Genomic DNA, 24723 nt, shown 5'->3' on the forward strand with positions numbered 1-24723 from the left:
CGATGATGCTAGCGGCAGGACAAGTATCATTCGCAAAGCAAGGAACAAACTATCGAGATGGAGATTGAAAATCCGGTCTTGCACGTTATTGTAGTGGGATTTCATCACAAAAAAGGATGCCAGGTACAAATACAAGATTTTCAACGACGGATTGTTTATAAGATACTGTTTCAATAATCATGATCCAACAACTTTCTTCTGTAGGTAGAATTCTCTTATCCACCACTGGTGGCCGGCACGCTTGGCAAAAACGAGTGCCCTTCGGGTTGGAAGTATCTACCAACGCTTGCTTTACCGGATGGGTCTCATAATTTCAGTAGTGATTTCGTCTGCTTCAATCTTCCTAGTCTGGTTGACCCGCAAAAGTCTGTGTACGGCATTTCTTGCTATCGCCAGATAGCCATAGAGGACGTGAAAATCCGTACGGCTGATCTCACTCGCAGCACCGTCCAAAAGGCGGTGTGTGCTCTACTCTCTATACCTATCTACGGCTATGTCGAGGTAAAGCTCTCGCTGATAGCGCGCGCGTTCTTCGAGCAGGGCGATTTTTCTTCCACTGACATCTTAGTGAAAGCATTTGAACAACTGAACGCCTGTTTGATTTGTCTAGAACCAAGAGATATTGCTCCGTCGCGGCTGCACTTTATAGGAATACCTTTGCGAGAACTGTTGCTAAAGTAAGTGATGTGCAAATGTGCTTATCTTTCCTGTTAACGACATCAACGTTACAACGTTCTACGTACCATCACTAAACCTTTCGTCGCTCATTCTTATTTCCCAGGTGGAGGCACAAAATATTAATTTTGTTCAAGCTGCTCTTGTTGCAGAAGCGTGTGGTTTGCTTTGGTTCGCCGGTAAAACCTATGTGTGCATTGATACTGGGCATCGCATCACTCCACCCCGAGCTTATTAGCAATGGCTTTCAACAGGTGGCTTGTGTGAAGTGAGTTACATATTGAAATCTAGTTGTTCTATGCTTTAATGGGCACTTGTGTGAACGATATAATTCTCTATTGACAGAATATCTCGATCGATGCAGACACTTAGTACACTGGTTGGCGATGAAGGAATAATGCAGAGCAGCACGTCACAACCGAACTCTTCAAGTTTGGTCGCCGGACAACCTGGTCAGAACTACCATCAAGAGGATATACAAACAGAAAATAATTGTCACGAGGCAAAAGAAGAGGCACTTATATTAGAAAGTGTGCAGCATATGAAAGACGATGGTGACGATGTTGACAGGCGTGGTGTCGACAGCACCAAGGAGTTCAACCTTGAACGAGGTAGATCAGCCTCGATCAGTTCCTCATCATCGCAACCTTCGTCAGTGATGAAAGGGGACGATGATGGAACGAAAGTTTGGCTTCCGACCAATGCACAAACACTTGTTCGTGAAACAAGTGTCGACACGATAGCGTCGAACTTTTCTAGTCTGTGCGCGATTGATTCAGAGGAATGGGGTGCTCCTTTGCACATATTTCACGACGGCTACCTATGTTTACCGTATCTCTCACTACCGTACATGGATCTGCTATCCGACCCATCGGTTAAGGGCTACATCATTGGTGCGTCGAATGTACTCTTTCAACACAAACGCCAGCTGGCGGACGTAATGATCGACATTGAGAACATGGTCATCGACGCGCTCGATCTTGATACCAAGCGTCAGATACAACTAAGCACCGAGGATCTACGATTCGTCGATTTTGTCTTACGAAACGTACAAACACCTCGGGAAGATGCCGAGGGCAGTGAGAGTTGGATACGGGAGCAGCTGTATGGTTACACGGTGGCGTTGCTTAAATCATCACTAAATACCGGTGAGTAGAGTGACGTTTTAATACCATGAAACGACATTGAATTAAATTTCAATTTTTCATATGCTTACTTGTTTCTTATTATTAATCAAAGAGGGTAGCAAAGAATTTGAACATTTTAATGTTCACTTCATGGCTGCGTTCAAAGCAACTTACTGTTACGACGAATGGTACAAACGGATGGGAGGAGGTGTCGTGCCTCCTTTCGACAGCCTGCACACGGGCCATCCGTTCGCCGGTACGCTCTCCATTACCGATATGAAGCTTAAAATCGCACAGTAAGTAATATCAACAAGTGAGAATAGTGTGATTTCCATTTACTGTGTTTTTACCATTTCATAATGATTCTTTTTAGAACGATACAGAATACCGAAGGAGGTAGAAAACTAAACCAGGCCGTTATCAGTACAAGCCGAGTCGTTGGTGGCGCACTGACCACGGCAAAGGGCGCCTTCTCTAGTTGGTGGACTTCGGTTACAGCACCGCCGGTAGGTGACTCCCTTCTATCAACGATCTCTCAACAAGCAAACAATGCATCCGTCGCCGCCGTCGAATGCGGTCTTAAAGATGACGAAAACGAACGCGAAGGAGAGTTGGTAAACGAAAACCAAACATGCCACGGTGCCACCTCCACTCCGACTACAGTAGCGAAGTTAGAGTTTGCTTCTCAGCAACAAGTAATGGACAGGAAAGCTGTGATCGAAATCGGCAAAGAGGCAGAATTACTGAACCAAGAGCCGTGAACCACAAAAGTGGTTTCCCTTCAGTGAGCAAGCACCGTTGTGTCAGAATTCCAGTATTTTAGTAAACGCTACACTCAGCGCGATATCTGTGGGTTTTACGTCAGCAATTCGCCTCATTACAATGCATTAAACGATCCACGTTTGTTTTGTGTTAAAATAAGAAAATCGACGTTTTTGTGTTCCTAAAAGACTATTAAGGCAGAGGTTCATTTATTCTTCCAACTGTCTCTGGTTGTCTAGATCGTAGTTTCTGCTACTAAGTCGAGTCAGACTCGTTCATAGAAAATGTACTCAAAGAACGGATGCAATATTTGCAACGACTATAATCTAATCTCAGCGAACTTTAAATATGTACGGTTCTAATACAGGTATGTTACCAATTAATCGATCTAAAAGCAAACAACCAAATATTATTAACGCACTTCGATGATATGATTCTATTCCTTGTTTGGGAAATGAAACGATCAGTAAGGCACGGTTTAATATTTAGAAAGTTGCTAATTTTGCACCCAATTGTCCTTCATTTTATTTCATTTTACATTAATTTACATAGTACAGGACGTCGATAACTCCATTGAATACCAATTTGTTTACTAAAACCGCATAAGGCTTGAGGTGTATAACTATAGCTAAAAGCCTACCTATAAATTTAAGGTATACCTTCAACATAGTTCTGGAATGTTTTATTTCAAACCAGTACTTGCAGATGTCATGGGTACTGTTTACTTTTTATTAGACTTTATCTTAGCGATACTGGAGGGCCACACGAAGCGAAAAAAAACGATTTGACATTAATCTTTAACGTCAAATCGTTTATGAGTCTGCGGATTCATATACGGTTTGACATAAACGGGATCGATTTGACAATTTACGCTCGGATTTACGGTTCGTCTGGCCCTCCAGATATCGTTGAACTGATTTAACTCTATACCTCAGAGAGTGGTTGTTGTAATTTCATTCATTCCTTAGTAAGTGATCGCTATCTACTATTAGTTCTCGTTCTTAATCTGTTAGTTTAACCTGCTGGTCCCTTCACCGACTGCTAGTTCGTTGTTTCTAGTTAGTAAAGCATAGAATATTTCTAAATACTTTTGATTTAGCGATGAACGTTATTAAATGTTTTTTTTTTATTTTTAAGAACGTACTAGTCCGTTTATGCTCAACATATTTAGGGTTTGGAAATGTTTTGCATGAAGTCACCCACTTCTTTCATGCAAACTGAAACATTGCATCAACATGAAACTAAAACACCGTTAGAAAAAATTGGAAAATTCCTTTGATTTATTCATGATTGAAAATAAAATTGTCGTCTATTTGTACAAGTAACCCCGACTACTAGTAGACCACGTAAGATTTTTTTTTTTCATTTGGTTATAAAAAAACGGCCTAATATTTTCACATGTTTATTAGAACATTTATTGGAATGGGGCAATCAAGACATTTTTTTATGAAAAACAATTTTGGCCAATACTTTTGGCTTGGCGGTAGCTTATTCGGTCGACCAATTTTTGAGTACATTCTCGATTGTATCTGGCCCTATCTCGCCAACAGGAATTTGAATTTGGGTCTCGAGTCTTGAGGTCGTGAATGGTTGCTGATTTGTTCGCATAACATTTGCCTTTCACCGATCCCCAAAGATAACAGTCCAATGATGTCAAATCGCCGCTTCTTTCTTGGAGGCCAATTAAAAACACCATTTCTGCTGATTATTCGATTTCAGAAGATGGGACGCAAAATATTTATTGTGGGACGCTGTCTCTGTATGCTAGATTGGCTTTGGCCTCTCTTGAACGACGTGTGAGTTTTCCGAAACCCAAAAACGACAATTGTGCTTCTTAACATACTTAACAGGGAGTCTCTTTTGCATGCCAGGATCGCTCGAAGGTTGTAGCTGCCAGGTAATGATGATGATGATGACAAAATGAATTTAAAACAATTCGTCTAGGAGACTTTCCCATGTTATGGAAAATTGCTATATGTTCATTAAATAATATCATTAAATAAGTGGGTTCCAGAATTTCATTGCAAGGCGTTCTGGTAGTCTCAAAACAAAATTTCATGTGTTGTCGGTTGTAGTTGCATAGTTTGACTCCAAATAAAGCTGTTGATTCTGGTGATCCTGTGAGTCTTGTGCGCTGTTTGACTCATGCAGCTCCACGTCCAGCATCTCTTTAAAACTGCTATACGGAATGAACAATGACGTATGGGGAAAATGTTTTCACTACAAGAGTTTTTAAATCACACTTACCCATTCATCGTTTCACCATTGATAAAGTTAATAATATTTATTGCTGACCCATCGATGGTAGTTCCGCTGGGCGAATGGGATTGTGGATCAAGAAAGTTCATATAGTCGTCCTCCTTTATTTCTCCCAGCTTCTGCTGCATGTTCTGAACCGACAACTGATTTTCCTGCAATAGTCGGTCGTATTCCTGGAAGATTTCACGAAACTCGCGCACCTCGTGGCGATTTTTGAAAGCATTTATCTTGTTGTAGTTATGCAGCTCGCATAAACTCGATCGTCCGATCCAATTATACATCCGCTCAAGCATCAATACGTTCGGTAAGGTGCCAAGTTCTTCACCGTGCGCCGTTAGCACCGAACGCAACGAATCCACCAACAACCGCAAATGCTGGTCCAAACCATCCACTATCATAATCAAAGCGGACTCATTAATTTCTGAAAAGCCCGCCATACACAGCAATCCGCAAGCGGCTTTCTTCAACGCCTGCATCACCACTGGGTACGAAAGTTTAACGTGGTTTTTAGATTCGCCTCGCGTGAACCCGGTGCTAGTCGCCGGTACAAACCAAAACGGGCGAGTCACTAGCTCGTTTCGCGTCAGATCAGCCACATTATTAGCGGGAAAATGAACGGTTGGCATCAGCTGGCATGGGTTTAATATGTAACTGCACCCTGACTTCGTTGAATACGTATCGATAAGCGTTTGTATCATCTCGGTTTGCTTCATCACTTCCACCGTCTGCGTTACGAGGGAGTTCTTTAGCGGCACTCTACATTAACCATTGAAATATTATTACTTGGAGAAAATCCTACCATTAAGATTAAATAAGCAAACGACATACCTTTTTGCTTTGGTAATTGTGTATGGCAGCTTGATTTGCTGAAACTTGACCATCTTACTGATCGGTAGGATGATATCATTATTCTGCACTTCCTTCCTTTCCGAATCTTCATCAGAAAACCTTCCCCAGTTTACTCTTTTCATACTTCCACAATCTTTCTTCTTGTGGGTAGAGGTTGGTTGGTTGGTGTATTATAGAGACTGAGCTGCAAAATAGCCAAACATTCGTCTCTATGTGGGTAGAGGTTGCCCAGTGCGGTGCAATTGTAACTTATGATTACACCGGCAATCTTTTGGCTGACGCTTGCAGCTTCTTCCAACTCCGAGAAAACGCACGGTATGAAACAATATCTTCAGCTTTTAGCAAACAAAACATGAGTCTTTAAGGCCACGGCACGGCTAATTGAGATAGCTAAAGTCATTTGCCCAATAGCACGGCCGTAGCTTACCTACATAAAGTCCGCGAGGTATCTAACACATGGGCTGAAAAGTCCGAGCCCAACCTATAAATAGCACAGTCTTATTGGATTCCTCGCTTTGTCAGATAGTACTAACCCTAAAAAAAAGCCGTTTATATTTCATTTTCATTTTCATTTTTTTCATTTCATGCTACTCTACTCATAAGTTTGCTAGTTTCTGTGCTCAGAGCACCACTACTTTTGTCTACTTTCAAAACAATGCATCTTGTGGGATGGAATGATTCCGTTCCAGCGAAGCAATGGCTTGAAAAGTTTTAAAGGGACTCCGCTCCGTCAGAAACAACAATAACACGATGATTTTTTCTGACTTCAAACGTGTCCGTAGAGACACCGATGATGCTGAATGGTGTGGCCGGCCAAATGAGGTTTTAGCATGAAGGATGTTTATGCTATTTATTTTATTATCAAAACGATAATGATTTTTCACACTTTGTGGACTTCGGCCCTTACACGTTGATTAAGAGGTTACGGTTCGGGAGCGTTGACTGAGCACGTCTGTACCAATCGAGCGACGAAATAGAGAACGAAGGTTTCCGGATACGGGGCGACTGTCAACTTCGGCAGTGCTGCCGGGTCGCCTGCCGTGCTCGCTCCGCGTTTACACGGTCGCCTCTAGTACTCGAGTGGGGATGTCCTCGAGGAGGCAGCTCCCACAAGGTGGTGGGGTAACACCAGAAAACAAAACAAAAAAGCCGCATTTTCTTACTTAGGCTCGGGACTTTTTACCCCATGTGCTAAACATGTAAGAACATGTTTCTACATCGCTGTCATTTCATTTATTTATTTAGTTGGGGTTGCACCTCCTTGTGTTACAGTCATGGACGTTGTGGCAGAAGGTATCACCGTTACGCACTACATTAATCCACATTGTTTCTGGTACAAACCGAATGCGGCCTGCATGCCGGAAAATGAGCAATACGAGTTCTCTGTAAAACTCAACGATAAGTGTGAGGTATTGTACGGTGGCCAGTACATCCTAGCGCAGACGGTAAAGGGACCCAATGTCGCGGAGATTCCGGGAAACGTTGTGGCAGTATACAATACCGTGCAACAATACTGGAACCGGTGTGTGGTGGACGAAGTTATTATCTGTATAGGCAACAAACGGATCTACCGGCTTTGGGCGCTGGACGAAGGAATACCCATCCAATCTAGCCCTGAGTATGTGCGACCACTGCCGGAGGAATTCAAGACCGAGCCGGCGCACGCGAAGCGAGGAGCGCTGATGAATATTTTCCCTTTGGAGGTAGCATAATAAACCGTGAAAAGTAGAAAATGTTCTTGTCAAATTCTTGTTCCAGCCCAGGAATTACTCGATGGACGACGCCCCTCTCCGCATGGGAAACCAATGGTACGCGGGAGCAGTGTCCATGATGGAAACACTCCTGGAATTGGCGTTAAGCGTGTCCATGATAGAGCGGGCACAAGTCGTAGTGCATGGCGAACTTGTACACTTTGGTGATATGACGATCAAGTCGACCGATAACCAAGGGTGCGATGTCTCGCAGTTTCTCTGCGAAAATTGCCCGCAACAAGTCGATCAGAGGATCAGTGACCCGATGTTTTTCAATCGTAGGGACTACGGAAACTTGTCAGAGAGACGAATGATGCTCCGAGCTCAAAGTCTCTATAATAACACATAACTTTAATTCTTGTTGCATTTTAGGTATTTTACAGCTGGGAACATTGCGCGTGTGTCGCTATCAAACTAACGAAGGGATCGACAATACGACCAAACAAATAACCTGGATGAAAAATAATCCAAGCCACAAGGACGTGTCGCCCCTTCTGCAGATGAATGTTCCACAGGGTGGTTTTAGCAATGCACGTAAAGAAGGAACAAAAACGTACATTGCTCCCGCCGGTAACATCAATATATCACCAATTCCACATAATATACGAAAACTGCGCGATGCGGTCCAAAAGAAGCGAGCTAATGCGTCGAAAGCGACACAAACGAACTCTGCTCCGGCTGGTGACGTCAAGATAATTCCAACTATGAAACCCTTGGAAATCTCTGACATCGATACCAAGATATCTCCGACTACAGCGGAACAGGGAAAACCGAGCGAAGAACCCCCAATTCGTCGGCTAAATTACATACCGGCTGGTTTCTCGATTGAAAGGGCGTTGGCAGATTTACGAATGCAAGCGAACAATAAATCCTAGTCACCATAATGTTATTGAGTTTTTGAAAGCTCTAACCATTTCCACCACACAGTGTTTTGCAATTATTTCGTTTGGTTCCCCGAACCGTCAGACATTGACGAATAGTTTAGCTATGGCTTATGATTTTGACCACACAGAGAGTGAATATTGTGGCGTCGAGGGTTGGAGGAAAAGTCTGCCTTAAGAACGTCGTGCGAAAACGGAGTGGAAGAGGTTTTAGCGCAGGAATGCCATGTAAATTTCTGCTGAACCAGCAGGAATGTCTTTTATTAGTACATAGCAGTCATTTTTGACAACTCTTTTGACGCAATCCTACATTGAACCCTGTAAAAAGAGCTGCCTTGACTATAGTTACCCCCAGGATTTTATGTAGGCGATAGGCGGTAGTCTTACAGGCAACTGACTTTAAGGTGTCAGCACACATCCGAAGTGCGTTTTGGAAATGAAATTTCGGAACGTCAACACACGTTGTCTTGCATTGGATTGTATGGGACACTTCACACAGGCAACGGCGTCAAGTTACTCCGTCGAATGTAAAATTCATAGAAGAGACAGCCTTGGGCTCGCAAATTTGTCAAGGTTCGTATACTTGGAGGTGTGGTGGTTGGGGCGAAATATTTCGGGTTGTTTTGTTTTTTGACAGATTATGTGTGTTTATATTTGCAAGTTCAAGACCCATTGAGTTTTGATGCAAGAATTAAAACAGTTTTATGATTAATTTGTGTTTGATTTACAAGTAATAATTAAGTTAAAATTGCTTGTGATACAAAAAACCTCAATTGAGTAGTCTTCGATTAGTTTTAAAATACACAAGGTGTCTCAATGTTTTCCCCCGAACGACAGCGGCGAAATGACGTTCCCAAATTCGGCAATTTGATGTGAAGCCGTCGGTCCCAACTTTCATCTCGCTGTCTGCAGAGCGCTTTAGTGTTAGTGAGCTTGTTGTTCGTGGTGTATGACTGCGTTGGCATAACATGTGCATAAAAATAAGTATTGTCACTCGAGCTGTGAAGACAACGAACTAATGCCCAAATCAATCCTCAAACCAAGAGCTGTTACTCTTGAAATTAAGAAACCGTCAAAACTGCAGTGAATAATCACTTGAAAACATAACCCACAGTCGTTCTGGTTTGTTTTTAAATCCCTAACTAATCGTCGATTTATGTGTAATCTCTTGGAAATTCTTGAAATGGAAAAGCAATCAATGAAATTGTAGTAACGACACCAGCTACTTTCATGAATCACCTACCACCTACCATTCGTCCGTACACTGCCTCCTGCCTCGCGTGCCTGAGTCACACGCGTACAAACACAAATACGGTTTTGTCCATCGTGGTCACTGTCATTCTGTGTCCGCCATACCGACACGAAAAAATCGTTCCACTGGTGCCAAAATCGGTCGTGTATGCAGTGATTTTTCGTTGAAAAGTGGTTCGCGCGGCGTTAAAGTTTCCGGATATAAAACTGATTATTTTCCGGGTAATTGATACGAATGAGTACTAATTACTAAGGCTAATTTGTGCACGACATTGAGATTGTTAAGTTTTGGTGGAATTAACTGACCTCCTGGTCTGTGTGGGCATAACTTTCCCCGTGCAGCAACATGACTAATCCTCTTTTCTTCGAGTGTTTATGTTTGTATGGTGTGTTTCTTATCTTTCATTTAACAAAATTGTATAAGCAAACAATCGTTTAACTTTGAAGCATACTCTTTAGTGAAACCAAACAACGAGTTTTGGAACCCAAAATTTGTTGTTTGTTCTTTTTTATTCGCTTGTTGCTCGAATACAAACACAAAACAAAATGACGACTGAAGATGTCACAGTGAGGTACCTCTATGTTCTATTACCGAGGAAACAGTATATTATGAATCATGTGCAGTGAAGTGGCTCATCCAGTGTTTTTTTTCTTCTATTTGTGCTGTCGTCTTCGCTTTCACAAACTAATCGCATGGCGATGGCTGCCAATAATTCGGATCCTCTGTGCTATGATTACAGTGGAAATGCACTTGAACGAATGTACAATTCAGAAAGAGAAACGAATGTGTCTAAAACTAAACAGCGTAAAACTCAAGACGTCGAAACCTCGGCACAATAATATCAATTGCCGCATCATGCCCACATGATTGCCAGGCGATACCTAATCAGAGATGCTCTGTTCATTAAATAACACCTTACGACATAAATAACACAACGACAACCTCACTCGGTGTACGGAGGAACGGAGCTAATTCTTTGTATATAGTTTATTATTATTAGAACGGGCAGAGCCGTGTTAAAAAACAATTAAAATTTAGGCATATTGTTGAGATATGCACCGTTCGAACTGACGATTTCCGTCAGATCTTCCGGATGATCTTCGGACGAGCCACGAATGTATAGATTTGAACAGCCATGGTTATAGTCTTTCCATACAATGGTCCCTGATTAGCGTCAGAATCTGGTTTTTCATCGAACCATTTGGTGCGTAGTGTACTGTGGACAAGAAGGTGTTGATCGGTTGTGATATATGAACTAGACAAAAGGGTAAACGGAAGCTTTTATTTTACGTTACTATTTCCAATGCAAGTACTGTAGAAAAGGAGCATTTTCTTGCGTTTGGGGTAATTCTAGAACTTTAGCTAAAAGAGAAAAAGATGGAAAACGACAATTTTCTTGTTTGGGTTTTGTTGCGGTCAGCCTATCTTCTTTTCTACACGTCCTTGTTCGTTCGTTTTCTACCAGAAATTAAATTTGGAAGATGGATGGAAGAATTTTTCGTTATTAATCTTCACAAAACTATCGTGAAAACTGTCGTATCTTATAGAAATAGAAAATATACAAGGAGATAGAACATAAGAGAATGTTACTAGGTGGAGGGGGAGAGAAAGAGTAAGAAAAGTCGAGCGCACCATGTGCGCAAAGAGATGTTGCGTCAGGTAGCAATGTACAACAGCATTTGTGAACTTGGACCACTAACACATGCTAATACATATGTTTCATTTGAAATTTTTCTGCTGCCAGCTGGTTTCCGTAGGTACCAGCATCTTTAAAGCACTCTGCAGACAGCCGACGTGCGTTCGGGAAATGAAAGTTCGTAACGGCAAATTGCGTTGTCTTGTATGGGATTGTATGGGGGGGACACTTCACACAGGCAACGGCGTAAAGTTACGTCGCCGAAAGTAAAAGTCATAAAATATACAACTTGGGCTCGCCAAGGTTCGTATAGTTGGAAGTGTGGTGGACGGGGCGAAATATTTCGGGGTGTTTTGTTTTTTGACAGATTATGTGTGTTTATATTTGCAAGTTCAAGACATTGAGTTTTGATGCGAGAATTAAAACAGTTTTATGATGAATTTGTGTTTGAATTACAATTAATAATTAAATTAAAATTATTTTGCATGCTTGTGATACAAAAAAACCTCAATTGAGTAGACTTCGATTAGTTTTAAAATACACAAGGTGTCTCAATGTTTTCCCCCGAACGACAGCGGCGAAATGACGGTTCCAACTTCGTCGACGGCAGTGTGAAGCCGTCGGTCACAACTTTGGTTGATCCGAACTTTCAGCTCGCTGTCTGAAGAGTGCTTAAGTAAAAATGTCTTTTGCATGAAGGTTGTCTTTCAACAAAGCAAAACAGAGTTCTTGTAAATGTCAGATAATAGACAGCTTTGGACTCGCTAAATCTGTTTACTTCCTCCGGGAGTGTCATTTTATTGATCAAAAAATATTTAATAGCAAAATTGCATTATCATACCAGCTAATGACGAATGTATTACCACAGTACTTTTTCACAGACACACGCTCACGGTGCCTCTGCTCAATTTTTTTTTCATTATAACAGGCGCACAAACAAAAGGATACAGAATGATAGAAAGTATTTGCAATGGAAAAGTCATCGTAATTTATGATATTTTAATCTTCGTTTTGTTTTGCCCATTGCTGTGCTTTCAATCGAGTATCGGGCTCCTAACAGATGTTTTTGCGATGTATGTTGCGCCATTCATCAGTGAAAGAAGGCATAACCCACACCTTCGATTGCGAAACACTGGGTTCTGCACGCAAAGATGTGTAAAATGTTTTGTGTGTGTTAGAGAATGTTGACCTAAGAAAGGTAACCAGGGTTTGTTTACTATTTAAGAAAACAATTTGAAATTGTGGCACTACGCCATCTTTACATTCTGTGTGTTGTGTGTTGCTTGATTGCATAAAGTTGCGCTAGGGTTGATACATTTCACGGCTGTTATTGCACCCTGTCTAGATGCGGTTATAGGTGCATGCTGAAATGTTAAATATTATTTGCATGTGGTTCAAGGACTTGTTAAGGGAAGTACCTTATTAATGGGCAGAGATAGGTCATGTTCGCAATTCCATTAAACCAAAACAAACACGACAGAATATTTATCACACTGTAAACTTAAACGGGAGGTTCTAAATTTTGACAGCATGGAGAGGTGTCATTTTGGCAGGAGGTGTAGGCTCTTGCGAAAATAGCAACATTATGTTTCGCACATTGAAGCACAGAGCGTCGTGACTGTACGTTGAGCGTTACTTCCCAATTCCTTTGCCAATTGCATCGCCACATCTACATGCCCATACTATCACGATCCCTTTAAAAAATACAAGATTTATCGTGAAAGTGACGTGTAATATGTTATTTTTCTGCTTTCAGACGACCAGGCTTCAATTAAATAAAAAATATCTCCCAATAACAAACGATAACAAAATAGGTAAAAGAAACCCAACGTTTGAAGCAATTCTGCCCTTGTGCCGCCTTTGTTGAAGCAACTGTGAAGCCTTGTAATTTGTTTTTATTCCTCCACCGACCCGGAGACCAAATTGTTTCCCCATCGCTACCAACGCTAGCCAAGATCTACCCGACAATTGCAACACATAACTATCCAGCCATCATTTCAATCCCGTAACACTCAGAATGCCACTGTTCGGGAAATCGCAGAAAAGCCCCCAGGAATTAGTGAAGGCGCTCAAAGAAGCGGTGTCTTCACTCGAGCGCGGCGATAAAAAGGCAGAGAAGGCGCAGGAAGATGTCAGCAAGAATCTGGTAAGTTTATGACCAACATCAGTCAAGCCACGTAACAAACTTTGTAACCCTCTACTTTACCTCAATGACATGTTACTATTGTTCACGATTCTTCTATGCGCTGCTTTTGAAATCTTTTTTGTTCTATCATATTTTTCAAGGTACTTATAAAAAATATGCTCTACGGCACATCCGAAGCTGAACCACACGCGGAAATTGGAGTCTCACAACTGGCACACGAATTGTATAGTACCAATCTGCTGCTCCTTTTAATCCAGGTAACAGACAAGTATATTTAAAAGTCTTCGTATGGAGACAGTCTATTATTCCTGCTATATTATATTGTATGCTTGATCGTTTCGTATCTTGGTGTGATTGTACCGGCATGCCCCTTAATGTCAGCAAGTGCCATGTCACCCCATTTACTAAGCGTTCAGTTCCAACTAAATACAGCTATAGCATTGGCTCAGCAGTTGTTCCTCGAGCTGATGTGATTCGTGACTTATGGTGTGACGTTGGTGCGCGACCAAGACTGACTGCTCACTATGCCGATTTGATTTTTCGCGCTAACCGTATTTTGGGCTTCGTTCAACGTATGTCTTCTGAGTTTCGTGCTGTGGCCTGTCTTAAAGTTCCGTACTGTTCTCTGGTGCGACCGTATTGAGTCCATATAATGTAGGTTCGGTTCGGTTAAGTCGGTAGGGAGCCGGTGTATCGCCAATACACCGGTCTTCACAGTCTATACAGTGAAAGTAACGATAATGGTTGCAGATTGATCAATTTTGCATCCGCAAGGAACCTGGTGATTGGAAGTACATCCACAAAGCTACGTGGGTGTCCCCGGATGGAGCTAGTTCCAATCAAATAGATCACGTATTGATCGATCGGCGGCATCAATCGAGTCTGTTAAACGTCAGAACCTTTCGAGGGGCCAACATCGACTCAGATCACTACCTGGTTGGTGCAGTGATCCGATGTAGAATAACTCGCAGAAGTACAACGAGCGGGAATAACACACAGACTCGATACAATACGGACTTCCTGAAACAAGAGCGGATGCAAGAGTTGTACAAACAGGCCATTAGGGAGTTGCACTAAACTAAACGACTATGCGATGAAGCAACTACGAGCGAGAGATGGAACGCTCTAAGAACATTTATAGAGAGTTGTGCCCAAGAAGTCTTGGGCACGCGTCGTGGTAAGACCAGATCTGGCTGGTTCGACGATGAGTGTAGACATGTGACAGAACAAAAGAACATTGCGTACAGAGCAATGATAGGCAGGCGCAGGACGCGGGACAGCGTAAGGGAATACAAGAAGCTCAGGAGAACAGAGAAGCAAGTTCATAAGAAAAAGAAGCGATTGTGGGAAGATAAAAAAATATGTGAACTTGAAGAAAACAGAGTGCGATACGGACCCACAAGACAATTTTACAAAGCGGTAGCAGGTCACCGAAACAACTTCATACCTAAGGTCACTTGCTGTCGCGACAAGGTTGGAAATCTGATCAGTAACCCGCCAGAGGTCCTCTCGCGATGGGCCCAGCATTTTGATGAATTACTCAACGACCAATTTACTAAGCAACCAGAAGCTCCACTGGTGGATACAAATTTGCTCCTGCCACCAAGCATAGAGGAGACCCGAACGTGACGTACTAATAGGTGACCGAAAGTTCGAGGTCGTCCCGAGCTTCACCTATCTAGGGTCAAAAGTTAACACCAATAACGACATAACTGAAGAGATTCGCGCCATGGTGTTAGCAGCCAACAGGTCATACTATAGTCTGAGGAAACTATTTCGCTCACATCTCGTGTCGCGACGGTCGAAGCTGGGATTATACAGAACCTTCATAATCCCAGTACTCACATACGCATCTGAGACATGGACATTATCGAAAACTGACGAAACCCTCTACCCGCGTCCCAGAGGAAGATGCTCAGATTGATATTTGGCCCCGTATGTGAGGAGGGACGATGGAGGAGCCGCTACAACAGCGAGCTGTACGCAATGTACGACGACCTCTCTGTCGTGCAGCGTGTGCGTCTCGCCAGGCTCCGGTGGGCTGGTCATGTTATGAGAATGGCGGACGATGAACCAACCTGTAAAGTCCACTTAGGCCGTCCGGAGGGACAGAGGGGGCGTGGTAGGCCCCGTGTGAGATGGAGAGATTGCGTCGACCGGGACGCGATATCGGCCGGTATTGATATGTGGTGGACGAAGGCTCTCGACCGCGAGCGGTGGAAAAATTCCTTAAAGCAGGCAAAGACCCTCTGATTCGACTTAAACTAGACACTACTGGAATCAATTCCAATAGTTTAGTCTATTTATTATCACTATATTATAAACCTATATAAACCTAAATTAAAACATATTATATGAGTTGGATTTGATGAAGTGGAGGCAGAGTAGGGCAAATCAGATATTTTTTTTTTGGTAGTAAAATATCTTTCTGTAGGGAATTCTAATTTCACCACAAAATATCTGATTCGTATAAAACAAGACCCCACTGGAATCGATCTAAATAGCCTATAAAGATAGAAATAAGCTAGATATAGTAGTAGTTAGGCTAGTATATAAAAGAGATGAATGCCTAGGCCATTGCGGCTCAAAGTCTCTATAATCAAATAAAACAAACAAACAAACAGGCAAAGACCGCTCGGCGGTTGTAGCCGGATAAGTAAGTAAGTAGTAATGTAGGTTCACTAGAGCAGCTACGCTCAGGCTGGGTTGGTATGGCACCGGCAATGTGTCTAACTACAACACGCGTTGCCTATTGCTCGGTCTGAGGACGCTTGAGCATAGGAGACTGTCTGCTCAGGCTATGTTTGTTTTGAAACTTTTGTCGTGTTCTATTGACGCACCTCAACTACTTGCCAAGTTAGATCTATCTGTTCCTGCTCGACAAGTAAGACGTCGGCATGACATGGAGATCAGAACTGCTTCACCTGGCAAGGCTTGGCCTGAACTGCCTGAACTGGCTAGGCTTTGTTGCACATTGTCTAATTTTTATAGTAAATAAATAAAATTCCTACACTTGCGCCTATTGTTTCAGTTTTCTTTTATTAAACCACTCAATTTTTTCTATCTTTGTTGGCAGAATCTTAACCGTATTGATTTCGAGGGCAAGAAAGATGTGGCGCAGATATTCAACAACGTCCTGAGACGACAGATTGGCACCCGTTCGCCGACTGTTGAGTATATCTGCACAAAACCTGAAATTCTTTTCACCCTAATGGCTGGGTACGTATACGGCGTTTCCAGCGCAAGTTGTCTCTACATTGATTGACTGGTTCTTTAAGCTACGAGCACCAGGAGATTGCACTCAACTGCGGCACGATGTTGCGTGAGTGCGCTCGCTACGAAGCACTTGCCAAGATTATGTTACACTCGAACGAATTCTTCAACTTTTTCCGTTACGTCGAGGTTTCGACGTTTGATATCGCGTCCGACGCATTTTCTACCTTTAAAGAGTTGCTCACTCGCCACAAAATCCTATGCGCTGAGTTTCTTGAGCAAAACTATGACAAGGTGTTCACACATTACGAGCAGTTGCTTAACTCAGAGAACTACGTCACACGGCGCCAGAGCCTTAAGCTACTCGGTGAATTGCTACTCGACCGGCATAACTTTACGGTAAGTGTACACTATGTTACTTTTATTGAAGGGTGCTTGTGACAGTATATTTATACTTATTTTAATTTTAATGTGGATGCTTAGGTTATGACAAAGTATATTTCCAACCCCGACAACCTGAAACTAATGATGAACATGCTAAAGGAAAAATCTCGTAACATACAGTTCGAAGCGTTTCACGTCTTCAAGGTAAGAAATTTGGAACATTTCCAGGAGATTTGTGGACCTGTCAATAGTTCAAGTGAGTCGGTTCTCTAATTTGTGTGTCTTCTTCACATCATCTTTGCAGGTTTTTGTGGCTAACCCGAACAAGCCGAAGCCGATTCTCGACATATTGTTGCGTAACCAAGAGAAGCTGGTTGATTTTCTAACGCGTTTCCACACCGATCGCTCCGAAGATGAACAATTTAACGATGAGAAAGCTTACCTGATCAAACAGATCAAGGAGCTAAGACCAGCATCCGACTAATAGAAGAGTTTCTGGTGCGAGCGACGCTACGAAATTTTTCATTGCTTTCGTCACAACCATCTATTATCTTTTTCTCTTCTCATGTTCAGTAGAATTTTAGTTTATGGGTTTGTTGGATGTTTTTGCTGCCGGTGATGGTGTTAGCATTAGAGAAGGTAATGATGTTCCGCCTGTGTGTGCTAAACTCGTCGCTCCGTCCGCCTGATAAGTTGACGTTTATCATTATTAGCAATTTAGCATTGCATAGATTATTGTAGCAAATATTGATGTTAATATTGATTTCTTTTGTCTTGGGTAAACAACCTCAATTTGAACATAGTTGTGTGAAACCTGTGATGGGGTGTATGAGCCACCATAGGACAATCAATATTGTCCTCGCCACGAGTAACTAAATTTAATTCGACCAAACCTGAGTTTCTCTGACAAGTTAAATCATTAGATAAAATTAAAAAGCTGACTCAAATTGGAAATAAAATAATAAAACATTCACCTTTCACTGGTGATCACAACACGAGAAGCTAGGTTGGTCTTTAATTGCTAATCACTTAACAATCCTCAAAAGTTCCATCTATATGGAGCCCAAATATGACATTAATTTTTATTTTTATTATTTTTACAATGATAATCGCCTTTTTGGTACCTCGCTAAAGGTGCCGTTTTTGAAGTGAAACTAACCGAAGGCATAGTCCGGAAGTATTAGTTCTTCGTCAAACACAAAAGCCCTTTTTTTCTACAAATGTTTCCTTTCTTTTTATTTTATTTTTGTTATATTTTTATAACAATATTCAGGGTGCTGCAATAGCAATTTAAAAACTACTCAAATGAAGTTTACCTCCACAAAAATCATAGACAGACCACCTATGTTCCAGATTAGGGCAAACAAGAGCGAAATTCGGATCTAAGCTATGATGAAAAGACGGTCTTCCTTCATCCTTACCCATCTAGCGAGTTCGAAAATAGGAGTATTAGAAAATGACTACAAAAATTGTAACTTTGTTTCACGAAAATAATCCTAATTTAAGAAATTCATCAAAAATTGTACCTACCATTCGCTAATTGGGATGATCAACCAATAATTTAGGCAATGCGGCGTACTTTACAAACTTTCCCAAGATTATTGTATATTACATAATTTATTTAGTGTTTCATGTTTCTACTTATGTAAGTGTGTGATTCTTCCTGGGATTCACAAGTGCAACCTACCACAAAAAACGTCACAACGCCAGTCAGTATTTGTTTTTCGTTTATCAGTTCATAGCGTACTTTGAAATCTTGGCAAAGACATTTTGCAGTTAACAGAATTTGGTTTCCAAATATTGTTCATCACTAGTGATGCTGAGATCCTTACTATATGCTTACACGTAGTTGAATCTGTTTACTTTCAAATAGTAAAACTTTGGTTTTTATCGGTCAATTATTTCCTGATAAAAATATCTTGGTTGATCAATCAAAAGAAAGGGTACATATCAAATGTCTGTGCAATAGTTCCGTGGCAAAATTTTTTTTTTGTATTTTAAGTATGTTAAACAAATGATTTTCTAGCGCGGTGTTAGGTGTATAAGTGCACTTCGGAAGAATTAAAAAATAACGATGATTAATAGTGGAAGAATTCCTAATCTTGAATAATGCCGGATATGTATATCTTGTGATATTTGGGTACCTATTTCTCTTAAAATTGCAATAATAGAAATACAATAGAATAAGTTTGCATTATTTACATGTAACAAAGTATCATTTAAAATTACACATTCTTTGACATGACTTAAAGAACACAATAAGCAGATAAATGGTAAACAAATACTAACATCAAGGGTAGCGAGATTACCGAATCTCGTGACGACATACGAAGCCCCTAGTGTGTTTCAAATTATTGTTTTTTTTCAATTTCGACCACATCACGCGATATATACAAATGAAGAAAAGAAGTTAAAAAGTTATAAGGCCAAATGTCTGAATGATCGAACGATAGATGTGTGCGTAGTTTGCAATAATACATAAGCATATGCTGGCCACAATGCTTGGTTGTAAGAAAAACGTGTGCACAACAACACCATCATACCTGCAACAGGTATAGGAATAAAATTAACTATTTTGAAGAACTATTCAAGTCAAAACTAAAAATGCCTCCAGAAGGCTGCAATGGTTGTGGGGCAGAGGTATCATCGCATATTTTTCCTGATTGTCGATAGCCCCGAAATCAATCGCCACAACCACATAGAAAATGAGTTATGTATTTAAAAAGGTGTAGGGAAAGAAATAAAAATGATCCAGCTAGCTAAAATGTATACGCCTCCTTCATTCGAGTAGGCAAGGCATGTAGGAGACGAACGCAACGCAATAGGCAAATATCCTTTTGCAAAATAAAAACAAATCATTTAAAGTTTGCACATCCACACAGATATTGACCTTTTATTACAATTTATTGAGTGAAAAGAATTGGAACCATTCTTTTATAATTGTCATAATTTTCATTTAATGAGTTTAAATCCGAAAAGACTTAGCATTGTTCATAACAATTTTTATACAGAACACTTCTTAATGTTTAATGTAATTTTCGAATCTATTCATTTTTACAGTATGCAGTGTAGTATCCATTTTATTTCCATGTCATTAGATTATTTGCATCTCCTATTGCAGTCCCTGGATTCAAACGTTACTTAAATTTCTTATGGAACTAACTGAAAAGTCTAATATCGCCAATTGCCTCACGTTCCATTAACCCCACATTTGTCACAGTGGCCACAGATACTTTCCTCGCAAACATAAAAACGATGATAATCGTAGCGCTTTAGACCGTTGATCGGCGATCCGAGCCAGATCTGTCGGTTGATAACGTATGTACTGCGTCGCAGTCTGAAATTCAGAGTTAGCTTGCAGTAGTGGGAAGAAAAATCCGCTGATTACCAAAACACGCTGAAAATCAGAATAAAAAAGGCAACACTGTTAACACCATTCATATTAACAATATCAACAGATGTTTTTAACATATAACTTTCAAGCTCTTTCAAACCTATTGATTATTGATAGTGAACAATTTAAAAACTAAATAACCTGGCTCAGGAACTAATGCTTCATATGTATTGTTCACGAACTCAGTTTTAGCTTTAACTTTCCATTCATTAGATCTTCGCTGATTTGGTAGCCAAGTGTAGAGTCCTGGATGGACGGAGGGAATAACTTTGGTTATGTCTGTTGTTCAAAAAATGTTCGTTCTGTCTATTGTTCCGAAAAAGTCTTCTGAGCGCAAAGTGGCAGTGAGCTAAAGAAGAACATTCCAAACCGAGCTAATAAAGTTAAGAACAATCATCTCCTCTGGAGCTCTACATTCAACTTCCGATATAACAACGCTCGAAAAAGCTCGATTGATTCAAGTCCAAAACACACAGCAAGCTGCAATTTTGAAAAGCTAAAGCGAAACTAATCGAAGACTACTCAATTGAGGTTGTTTTGTATCACAAGCATGCAAAATAATTTTAACTTAATTATTACTTATAATTCAAACACACATTCATCATAAAACTATTTAAATTCTCGCATCAAAACTCAATAGATCTTGAACTTGCAAATATAAACACAAATAATCTGTCAAAAAACAAAACAGCTCGAAATAATTCGCCCCGTCCACCACACCTCCAACTATACGAATCTTGACAAATATGTGTGTGTGCGGATATGCGGATGTGTGTGAAGATTTTAAGGCGCTTACAAAAAGCGTTTGTCATTCTCATATTTATTTCCCCTCTTTAGGCACCACTCACTAGCGCCCTCTAGGGGTTCAATTCGTCAGGAACGCTACCTAGCGGCCTATTTCATAAACCGAGCCTTACTGATGAATTGACAGGTCTCTTACCGCACGTACGATACCGAAGGGATAGTTATTTTACCCGAATTTTCGTATCCCACCCACACTATTGAAGTTTTGTCTTACTCAGTTTTGTATGAAAAAAATACACTCTGTTTTATATGAAAACATTAAAATATGAAAAGTGAGAAAATTGTCCATAAGAGTGAAGTAATGTCCATAAAAGTGAGAAGAATTGGCTCTGTGAGATTGAGAATTCGAATAATTCGATGTTTCAATCAAGGTTTTCAATTGACGGTTTGACGGTGAACAATTTTCAACATCGCTTCCAAGAGGAAAATATATTTAAAATATGCTTATTGTATTTACTTATTATAATATTTTTACTGATCACCAAATGATTGTTCTAATGACCAAATGTGTCAGAGGTTCATTAAAAAAACTGTTCTATTTTGGCATTTAGCTGCTTCTCTTTTACTCTATGTTGTGGACTCATTCCCGCCGACGCGAGGCCAGGCCTTTGGCCGTTGTTTCAGAGCTCTACAATCGACATTTCCACGGCAAATCGGGTTTTGAAAGATTCCGTGTTTCTACACTGTGTGTTCTGTCTACACATCTCTCGAAGAGGGACTCTACCCTACCCGAATGAGTATTCACGTTGGCAACCAAAGGCTGACTGCGATTGCCACCTGTTTCACATTCTTCCATGATACTGCCTTTTACGTTTTCGCTTTGCGTCGCGTCAGAAGTGATAATACTACGTTAAATATTTCTGCAGTGGAGGTATTTGCAATGCACGTTGCACATTTCGAGGAGCAGCTTCGGTAGACTAGGTAATTTGGATTATTGTGGCATGATGCATGTTTTATGTGGGCTGGCTTACTTGACGTGCAAGGTTATGTTCAACAATCGATAACAAAAAGAGTGGTAACCTCTTTTCGCGGCAGTGCTTACTATTCGTTAATGGCACGTCGCAGTATCTACGAGAGCGTGACCAAGCATTTATTCAACACTTTCTTTATGCTGTGGGACAGTGATACGCGAAGAAAATCAATTTTTTTTGCAAATAGTTTAAATAACCTTCTGTGCGCATTCGTTGCCGTACTATGTGCTATACCTTTGTGCTATTCCTTCTGTCAGGGCTCCGGCTGCACTTCATTCGTCAATCTCACTTCAGCTACTAGCGTGGTTATTCTTAGCAAGGAAAGGAATGTGTTTCAAGTGTTAATAACCTCTTCTCGATCAAATAACACAGCAGGCAAACCATTCAATTTTGATAAGGGAAAACATGTAAATCGTAAACATTGAAGTTCTTGGTATAAATGGTAAATGTCAAGTTGTAAACTTTTCAAGTGTGCTAACAATGGGCATTTTCTTGTATATAATCAGCTTTTATTACGATACGAACATGACTTACACATAAGTTAATCAAATTGCTGTGTATCATTAGCCAAAGAATTGTATAATTTTAAGTCAGTATGTGAACTATCCGTTTTCCTTCTATCCTCTGTTCCGCACGATGCAACAAAGGTTTACTTTTCCGCTTTTCCCGTTCCAAAAAACTTCTGGGTTTGGAAATTTGTCCAATCCCTCTATGACTATTTAATAAACATTCCCGCGCACGGTCGAATAAAAGAGCCATTGCATCAGTTTTCGTTTTCCAGTAAAAATGTTCTTGGAAATGTACGAACTATGTTGAAACATGATCTCATATACTCGATCTCATCCGCTCCCTACATGATTTTCTTTGTTCTTTTGGACGGCCTAAGAACACTTTGCCGGTTGGTTTGTCGTCCGTCATTTTCATGACATAATCAGCCTACCGGAGCCTGGCGAACCATATACGCTGTACGATAGTGAGGTCGTCCTAATTGCATACAGCTCGCTATTCTAGCGGCTTCTCCATTGTCTCTCCATACATACGAGGCCAAAAATCGATTTGAGCATCTATCTATCGGACACGACTAATAGAGTTTCATCACTTTTGGACAGAGTTTATGTCTCAGGCACATGTCAGTCCTGCTATTATAAAGGTTTTGCATAACCAGGTCTTCGGCTGCCTCGACACGAGATGTGAGTGAAATAGCTTCTTTAAATTGCAGAATACCAACGCTTCACCTGGAAGGACTATCCAAGGTATCAGATTTTGTTTTTGGCTCTTTGGCAGTTGAAATATTTTTATACTGTTGAAGGTGTGGCTTTCAGACTTCTCAGGAGCTAATCTAATTGATTGTCTCTTCATCCCATCCACTAATAGACCTTCGCTATGGCGCACTTTGATTCTTCGCCCATCGTACGTGGTCTTGTCACCGACACGACTAGAACGATGTCATCAGCAAACCGAAATTCTGGGCAAGCGAAACTACGCGGGATACCAATCCTCAATCAGGCAGGTACACTAGCTCGCTGAGGCAGTGGCCAATGAGTCCCTGTGATACTTCCGGAGTGCTTCGCCGATCATCGTTCAGCTCGTGGAATTAAACTTTTTTAGACGTCTATGGCCGATGAGGTTTGCCACGTTCTTTGCTCTGGTAGAACCCGACGGTTTACCTTCCACACTTTCCAACAACTGTGCGCTCTGATTCTTTGGTCTCTGTGCGCTGTGTTGTTGCCACAACGACTAGAACGGTGTCATCAACATAGTTGACGATTTCGCGGTCGAAACACTGTGGGACACTTATCCTCGATCCGGTAGATACGTCAGCTCGCTAATTTGCGACCATGTGGGACCCTGCGGAATGATCCGCTCCAGCGTACGGAATTTAATTCGTTGTGGACATCTAGTGCGATCACCATGCAGGAACATTTTTGTCTTGTTGATTAGTTCGGTTGAACGTTATAGGTTGCAGATTCTAACAAAATACGCACAAAACTCATCGTCGATCTCTCCCGGCTCTTTATTAGAAGGCTCTTACCTTAGGCTTGCCCGGCTCTTACCTTAGAAGAGCAGACCGGGCCGTATTTATGCCGGCTCTTGAAGTTTGGTATTCATTGAGGTTGAATACCTACATGGTACACTCGCTTCCCTTGTATTTGGGTAATAGTAGTGTTAATGGTGAATTTATTAAGGTTTGGAATGATAAGGTATCATTTTTTTTATATATTTTGCAAGTAGGGTAATGCATTTACGCACGGTGTGTGGGACTCCCCTCGCTGCCGAGGTCCTACCCTCTAAAACTCTACTTGGTTCTCCATCCTACCCCTTCCGGAACTACCGTCACCGGTTTTACATCGGAAGGGGGGACTAGGGCTAGCCCTCGTCTGCCATTTTAACAAAAAAGGAGCACTCTTGTGCTGCTTGCCCTCGCTGCCGGTCGACAGGTGCGGTGGGTGTCGCTAACGTCTGCGCCGCCGGCTGCTGTTGCTCTCGTCGCCAATCACCGAGCAATTTCGCTGTGATCATGGCTGCAACGCTCGCGCTCACTCCCTCGAACGCTTCCTCGTTCGCACACATGCGTTGGACAATGGTCTCCACGGTGAGCCCATCTGCCCTACGCTGTAT

The 24723-nt window shown here is 41.4% G+C and overlaps 4 protein-coding genes across 13 annotated transcripts; 3 read left to right on the forward strand and 1 right to left on the reverse strand.

Annotated features, from left to right (window-relative positions):
• Nucleotides 1-23: 23 nt before the first annotated feature.
• LOC128274292 (late secretory pathway protein AVL9 homolog) lies at nt 24-2692 on the forward strand. The gene is made up of 6 exons (XM_053012823.1): nt 24-123; nt 205-677; nt 782-943; nt 1021-1823; nt 1915-2098; nt 2176-2692. The coding sequence occupies exons 1-6, from the start codon at nt 58-60 to the stop codon at nt 2561-2563; spliced, it is 2076 nt and encodes a 691-aa protein (XP_052868783.1). The 5' UTR covers nt 24-57; the 3' UTR covers nt 2564-2692.
• Nucleotides 2693-3889: 1197 nt separating this feature from the next.
• Nucleotides 3890-5995, reverse strand: LOC128275202 (uncharacterized). Of its 2 annotated transcripts, none has more exons than XM_053014669.1 (3): nt 5652-5995; nt 4812-5579; nt 3890-4740 (listed from the first exon to the last, which is right to left on the reverse strand). In XM_053014669.1, the coding sequence occupies exons 1-3, from the start codon at nt 5792-5794 to the stop codon at nt 4620-4622; spliced, it is 1032 nt and encodes a 343-aa protein (XP_052870629.1). In that variant the 5' UTR covers nt 5795-5995; the 3' UTR covers nt 3890-4619. The 2 variants fall into 2 exon arrangements, with proteins under 2 accessions (XP_052870629.1, XP_052869979.1); XM_053014019.1 differs by having other exon boundaries at nt 3890-4743.
• A 939-nt stretch (nt 5996-6934) lies between these two features.
• LOC128268618 (uncharacterized) lies at nt 6935-8335 on the forward strand. 3 transcript variants are annotated; one of them, XM_053005755.1, is made up of 3 exons: nt 6935-7375; nt 7431-7701; nt 7796-8335. In XM_053005755.1, exons 1-3 carry the CDS (start codon nt 6947-6949, stop codon nt 8296-8298), a joined length of 1203 nt encoding a protein of 400 aa, XP_052861715.1. In that variant the 5' UTR covers nt 6935-6946; the 3' UTR covers nt 8299-8335. The 3 variants fall into 3 exon arrangements, with proteins under 3 accessions (XP_052861715.1, XP_052861723.1, XP_052861732.1); XM_053005763.1 differs by having other exon boundaries at nt 7431-7720; nt 7796-7981; XM_053005772.1 differs by having other exon boundaries at nt 7431-7480; nt 7796-7981.
• A 1303-nt stretch (nt 8336-9638) lies between these two features.
• LOC128271500 (protein Mo25) lies at nt 9639-19812 on the forward strand. Of its 7 annotated transcripts, none has more exons than XM_053009089.1 (8): nt 9639-9777; nt 12949-13338; nt 13479-13595; nt 16415-16557; nt 16617-16950; nt 17035-17139; nt 17240-17433; nt 17512-19812. In XM_053009089.1, exons 2-7 carry the CDS (start codon nt 13210-13212, stop codon nt 17417-17419), a joined length of 1008 nt encoding a protein of 335 aa, XP_052865049.1. In that variant the 5' UTR covers nt 9639-9777; nt 12949-13209; the 3' UTR covers nt 17420-17433; nt 17512-19812. The 7 variants fall into 7 exon arrangements, with proteins under 7 accessions (XP_052865049.1, XP_052865065.1, XP_052865073.1 ...); XM_053009105.1 differs by having other exon boundaries at nt 9641-9777; nt 12949-13006; nt 13110-13338; nt 17240-19812; XM_053009113.1 differs by having other exon boundaries at nt 9641-9777; nt 12949-13006; nt 13143-13338; nt 17240-19812.
• The last annotated feature ends 4911 nt before the right edge of the window (nt 19813-24723 follow it).

This window comes from Anopheles cruzii, chromosome X (assembly GCF_943734635.1).
Source record: "Anopheles cruzii chromosome X, idAnoCruzAS_RS32_06, whole genome shotgun sequence".
Taxonomy (NCBI): domain Eukaryota; kingdom Metazoa; phylum Arthropoda; class Insecta; order Diptera; family Culicidae; genus Anopheles; species Anopheles cruzii.

Coding starts and splice junctions, on each gene's coding strand:
- LOC128268618 (XM_053005755.1), top strand. CDS start 6,947: ATGGACGTTGTGGCAGAAGGTATCACCGTTACGCACTACATTAATCCA. Junction 7,376..7,430: donor TGAATATTTTCCCTTTGGAG/GTAGCATAATAA, acceptor TTCTTGTTCCAG/CCCAGGAATTACTCGATGGA. Junction 7,702..7,795: donor TGACCCGATGTTTTTCAATC/GTAGGGACTACG, acceptor GTTGCATTTTAG/GTATTTTACAGCTGGGAACA.
- LOC128271500 (XM_053009089.1), top strand. CDS start 13,210: ATGCCACTGTTCGGGAAATCGCAGAAAAGCCCCCAGGAATTAGTGAAG. Junction 13,339..13,478: donor AAGATGTCAGCAAGAATCTG/GTAAGTTTATGA, acceptor ATATTTTTCAAG/GTACTTATAAAAAATATGCT. Junction 13,596..16,414: donor TGCTGCTCCTTTTAATCCAG/GTAACAGACAAG, acceptor CTTTGTTGGCAG/AATCTTAACCGTATTGATTT.
- LOC128275202 (XM_053014019.1), bottom strand. CDS start 5,794: ATGAAAAGAGTAAACTGGGGAAGGTTTTCTGATGAAGATTCGGAAAGG. Junction 5,580..5,651: donor ACAATTACCAAAGCAAAAAG/GTATGTCGTTTG, acceptor TGGTTAATGTAG/AGTGCCGCTAAAGAACTCCC. Junction 4,744..4,811: donor AATGGTGAAACGATGAATGG/GTAAGTGTGATT, acceptor CATTCCGTATAG/CAGTTTTAAAGAGATGCTGG.
- LOC128274292 (XM_053012823.1), top strand. CDS start 58: ATGGAGATTGAAAATCCGGTCTTGCACGTTATTGTAGTGGGATTTCAT. Junction 124..204: donor ATCACAAAAAAGGATGCCAG/GTACAAATACAA, acceptor TTTCTTCTGTAG/GTAGAATTCTCTTATCCACC. Junction 944..1,020: donor CAACAGGTGGCTTGTGTGAA/GTGAGTTACATA, acceptor CTCTATTGACAG/AATATCTCGATCGATGCAGA.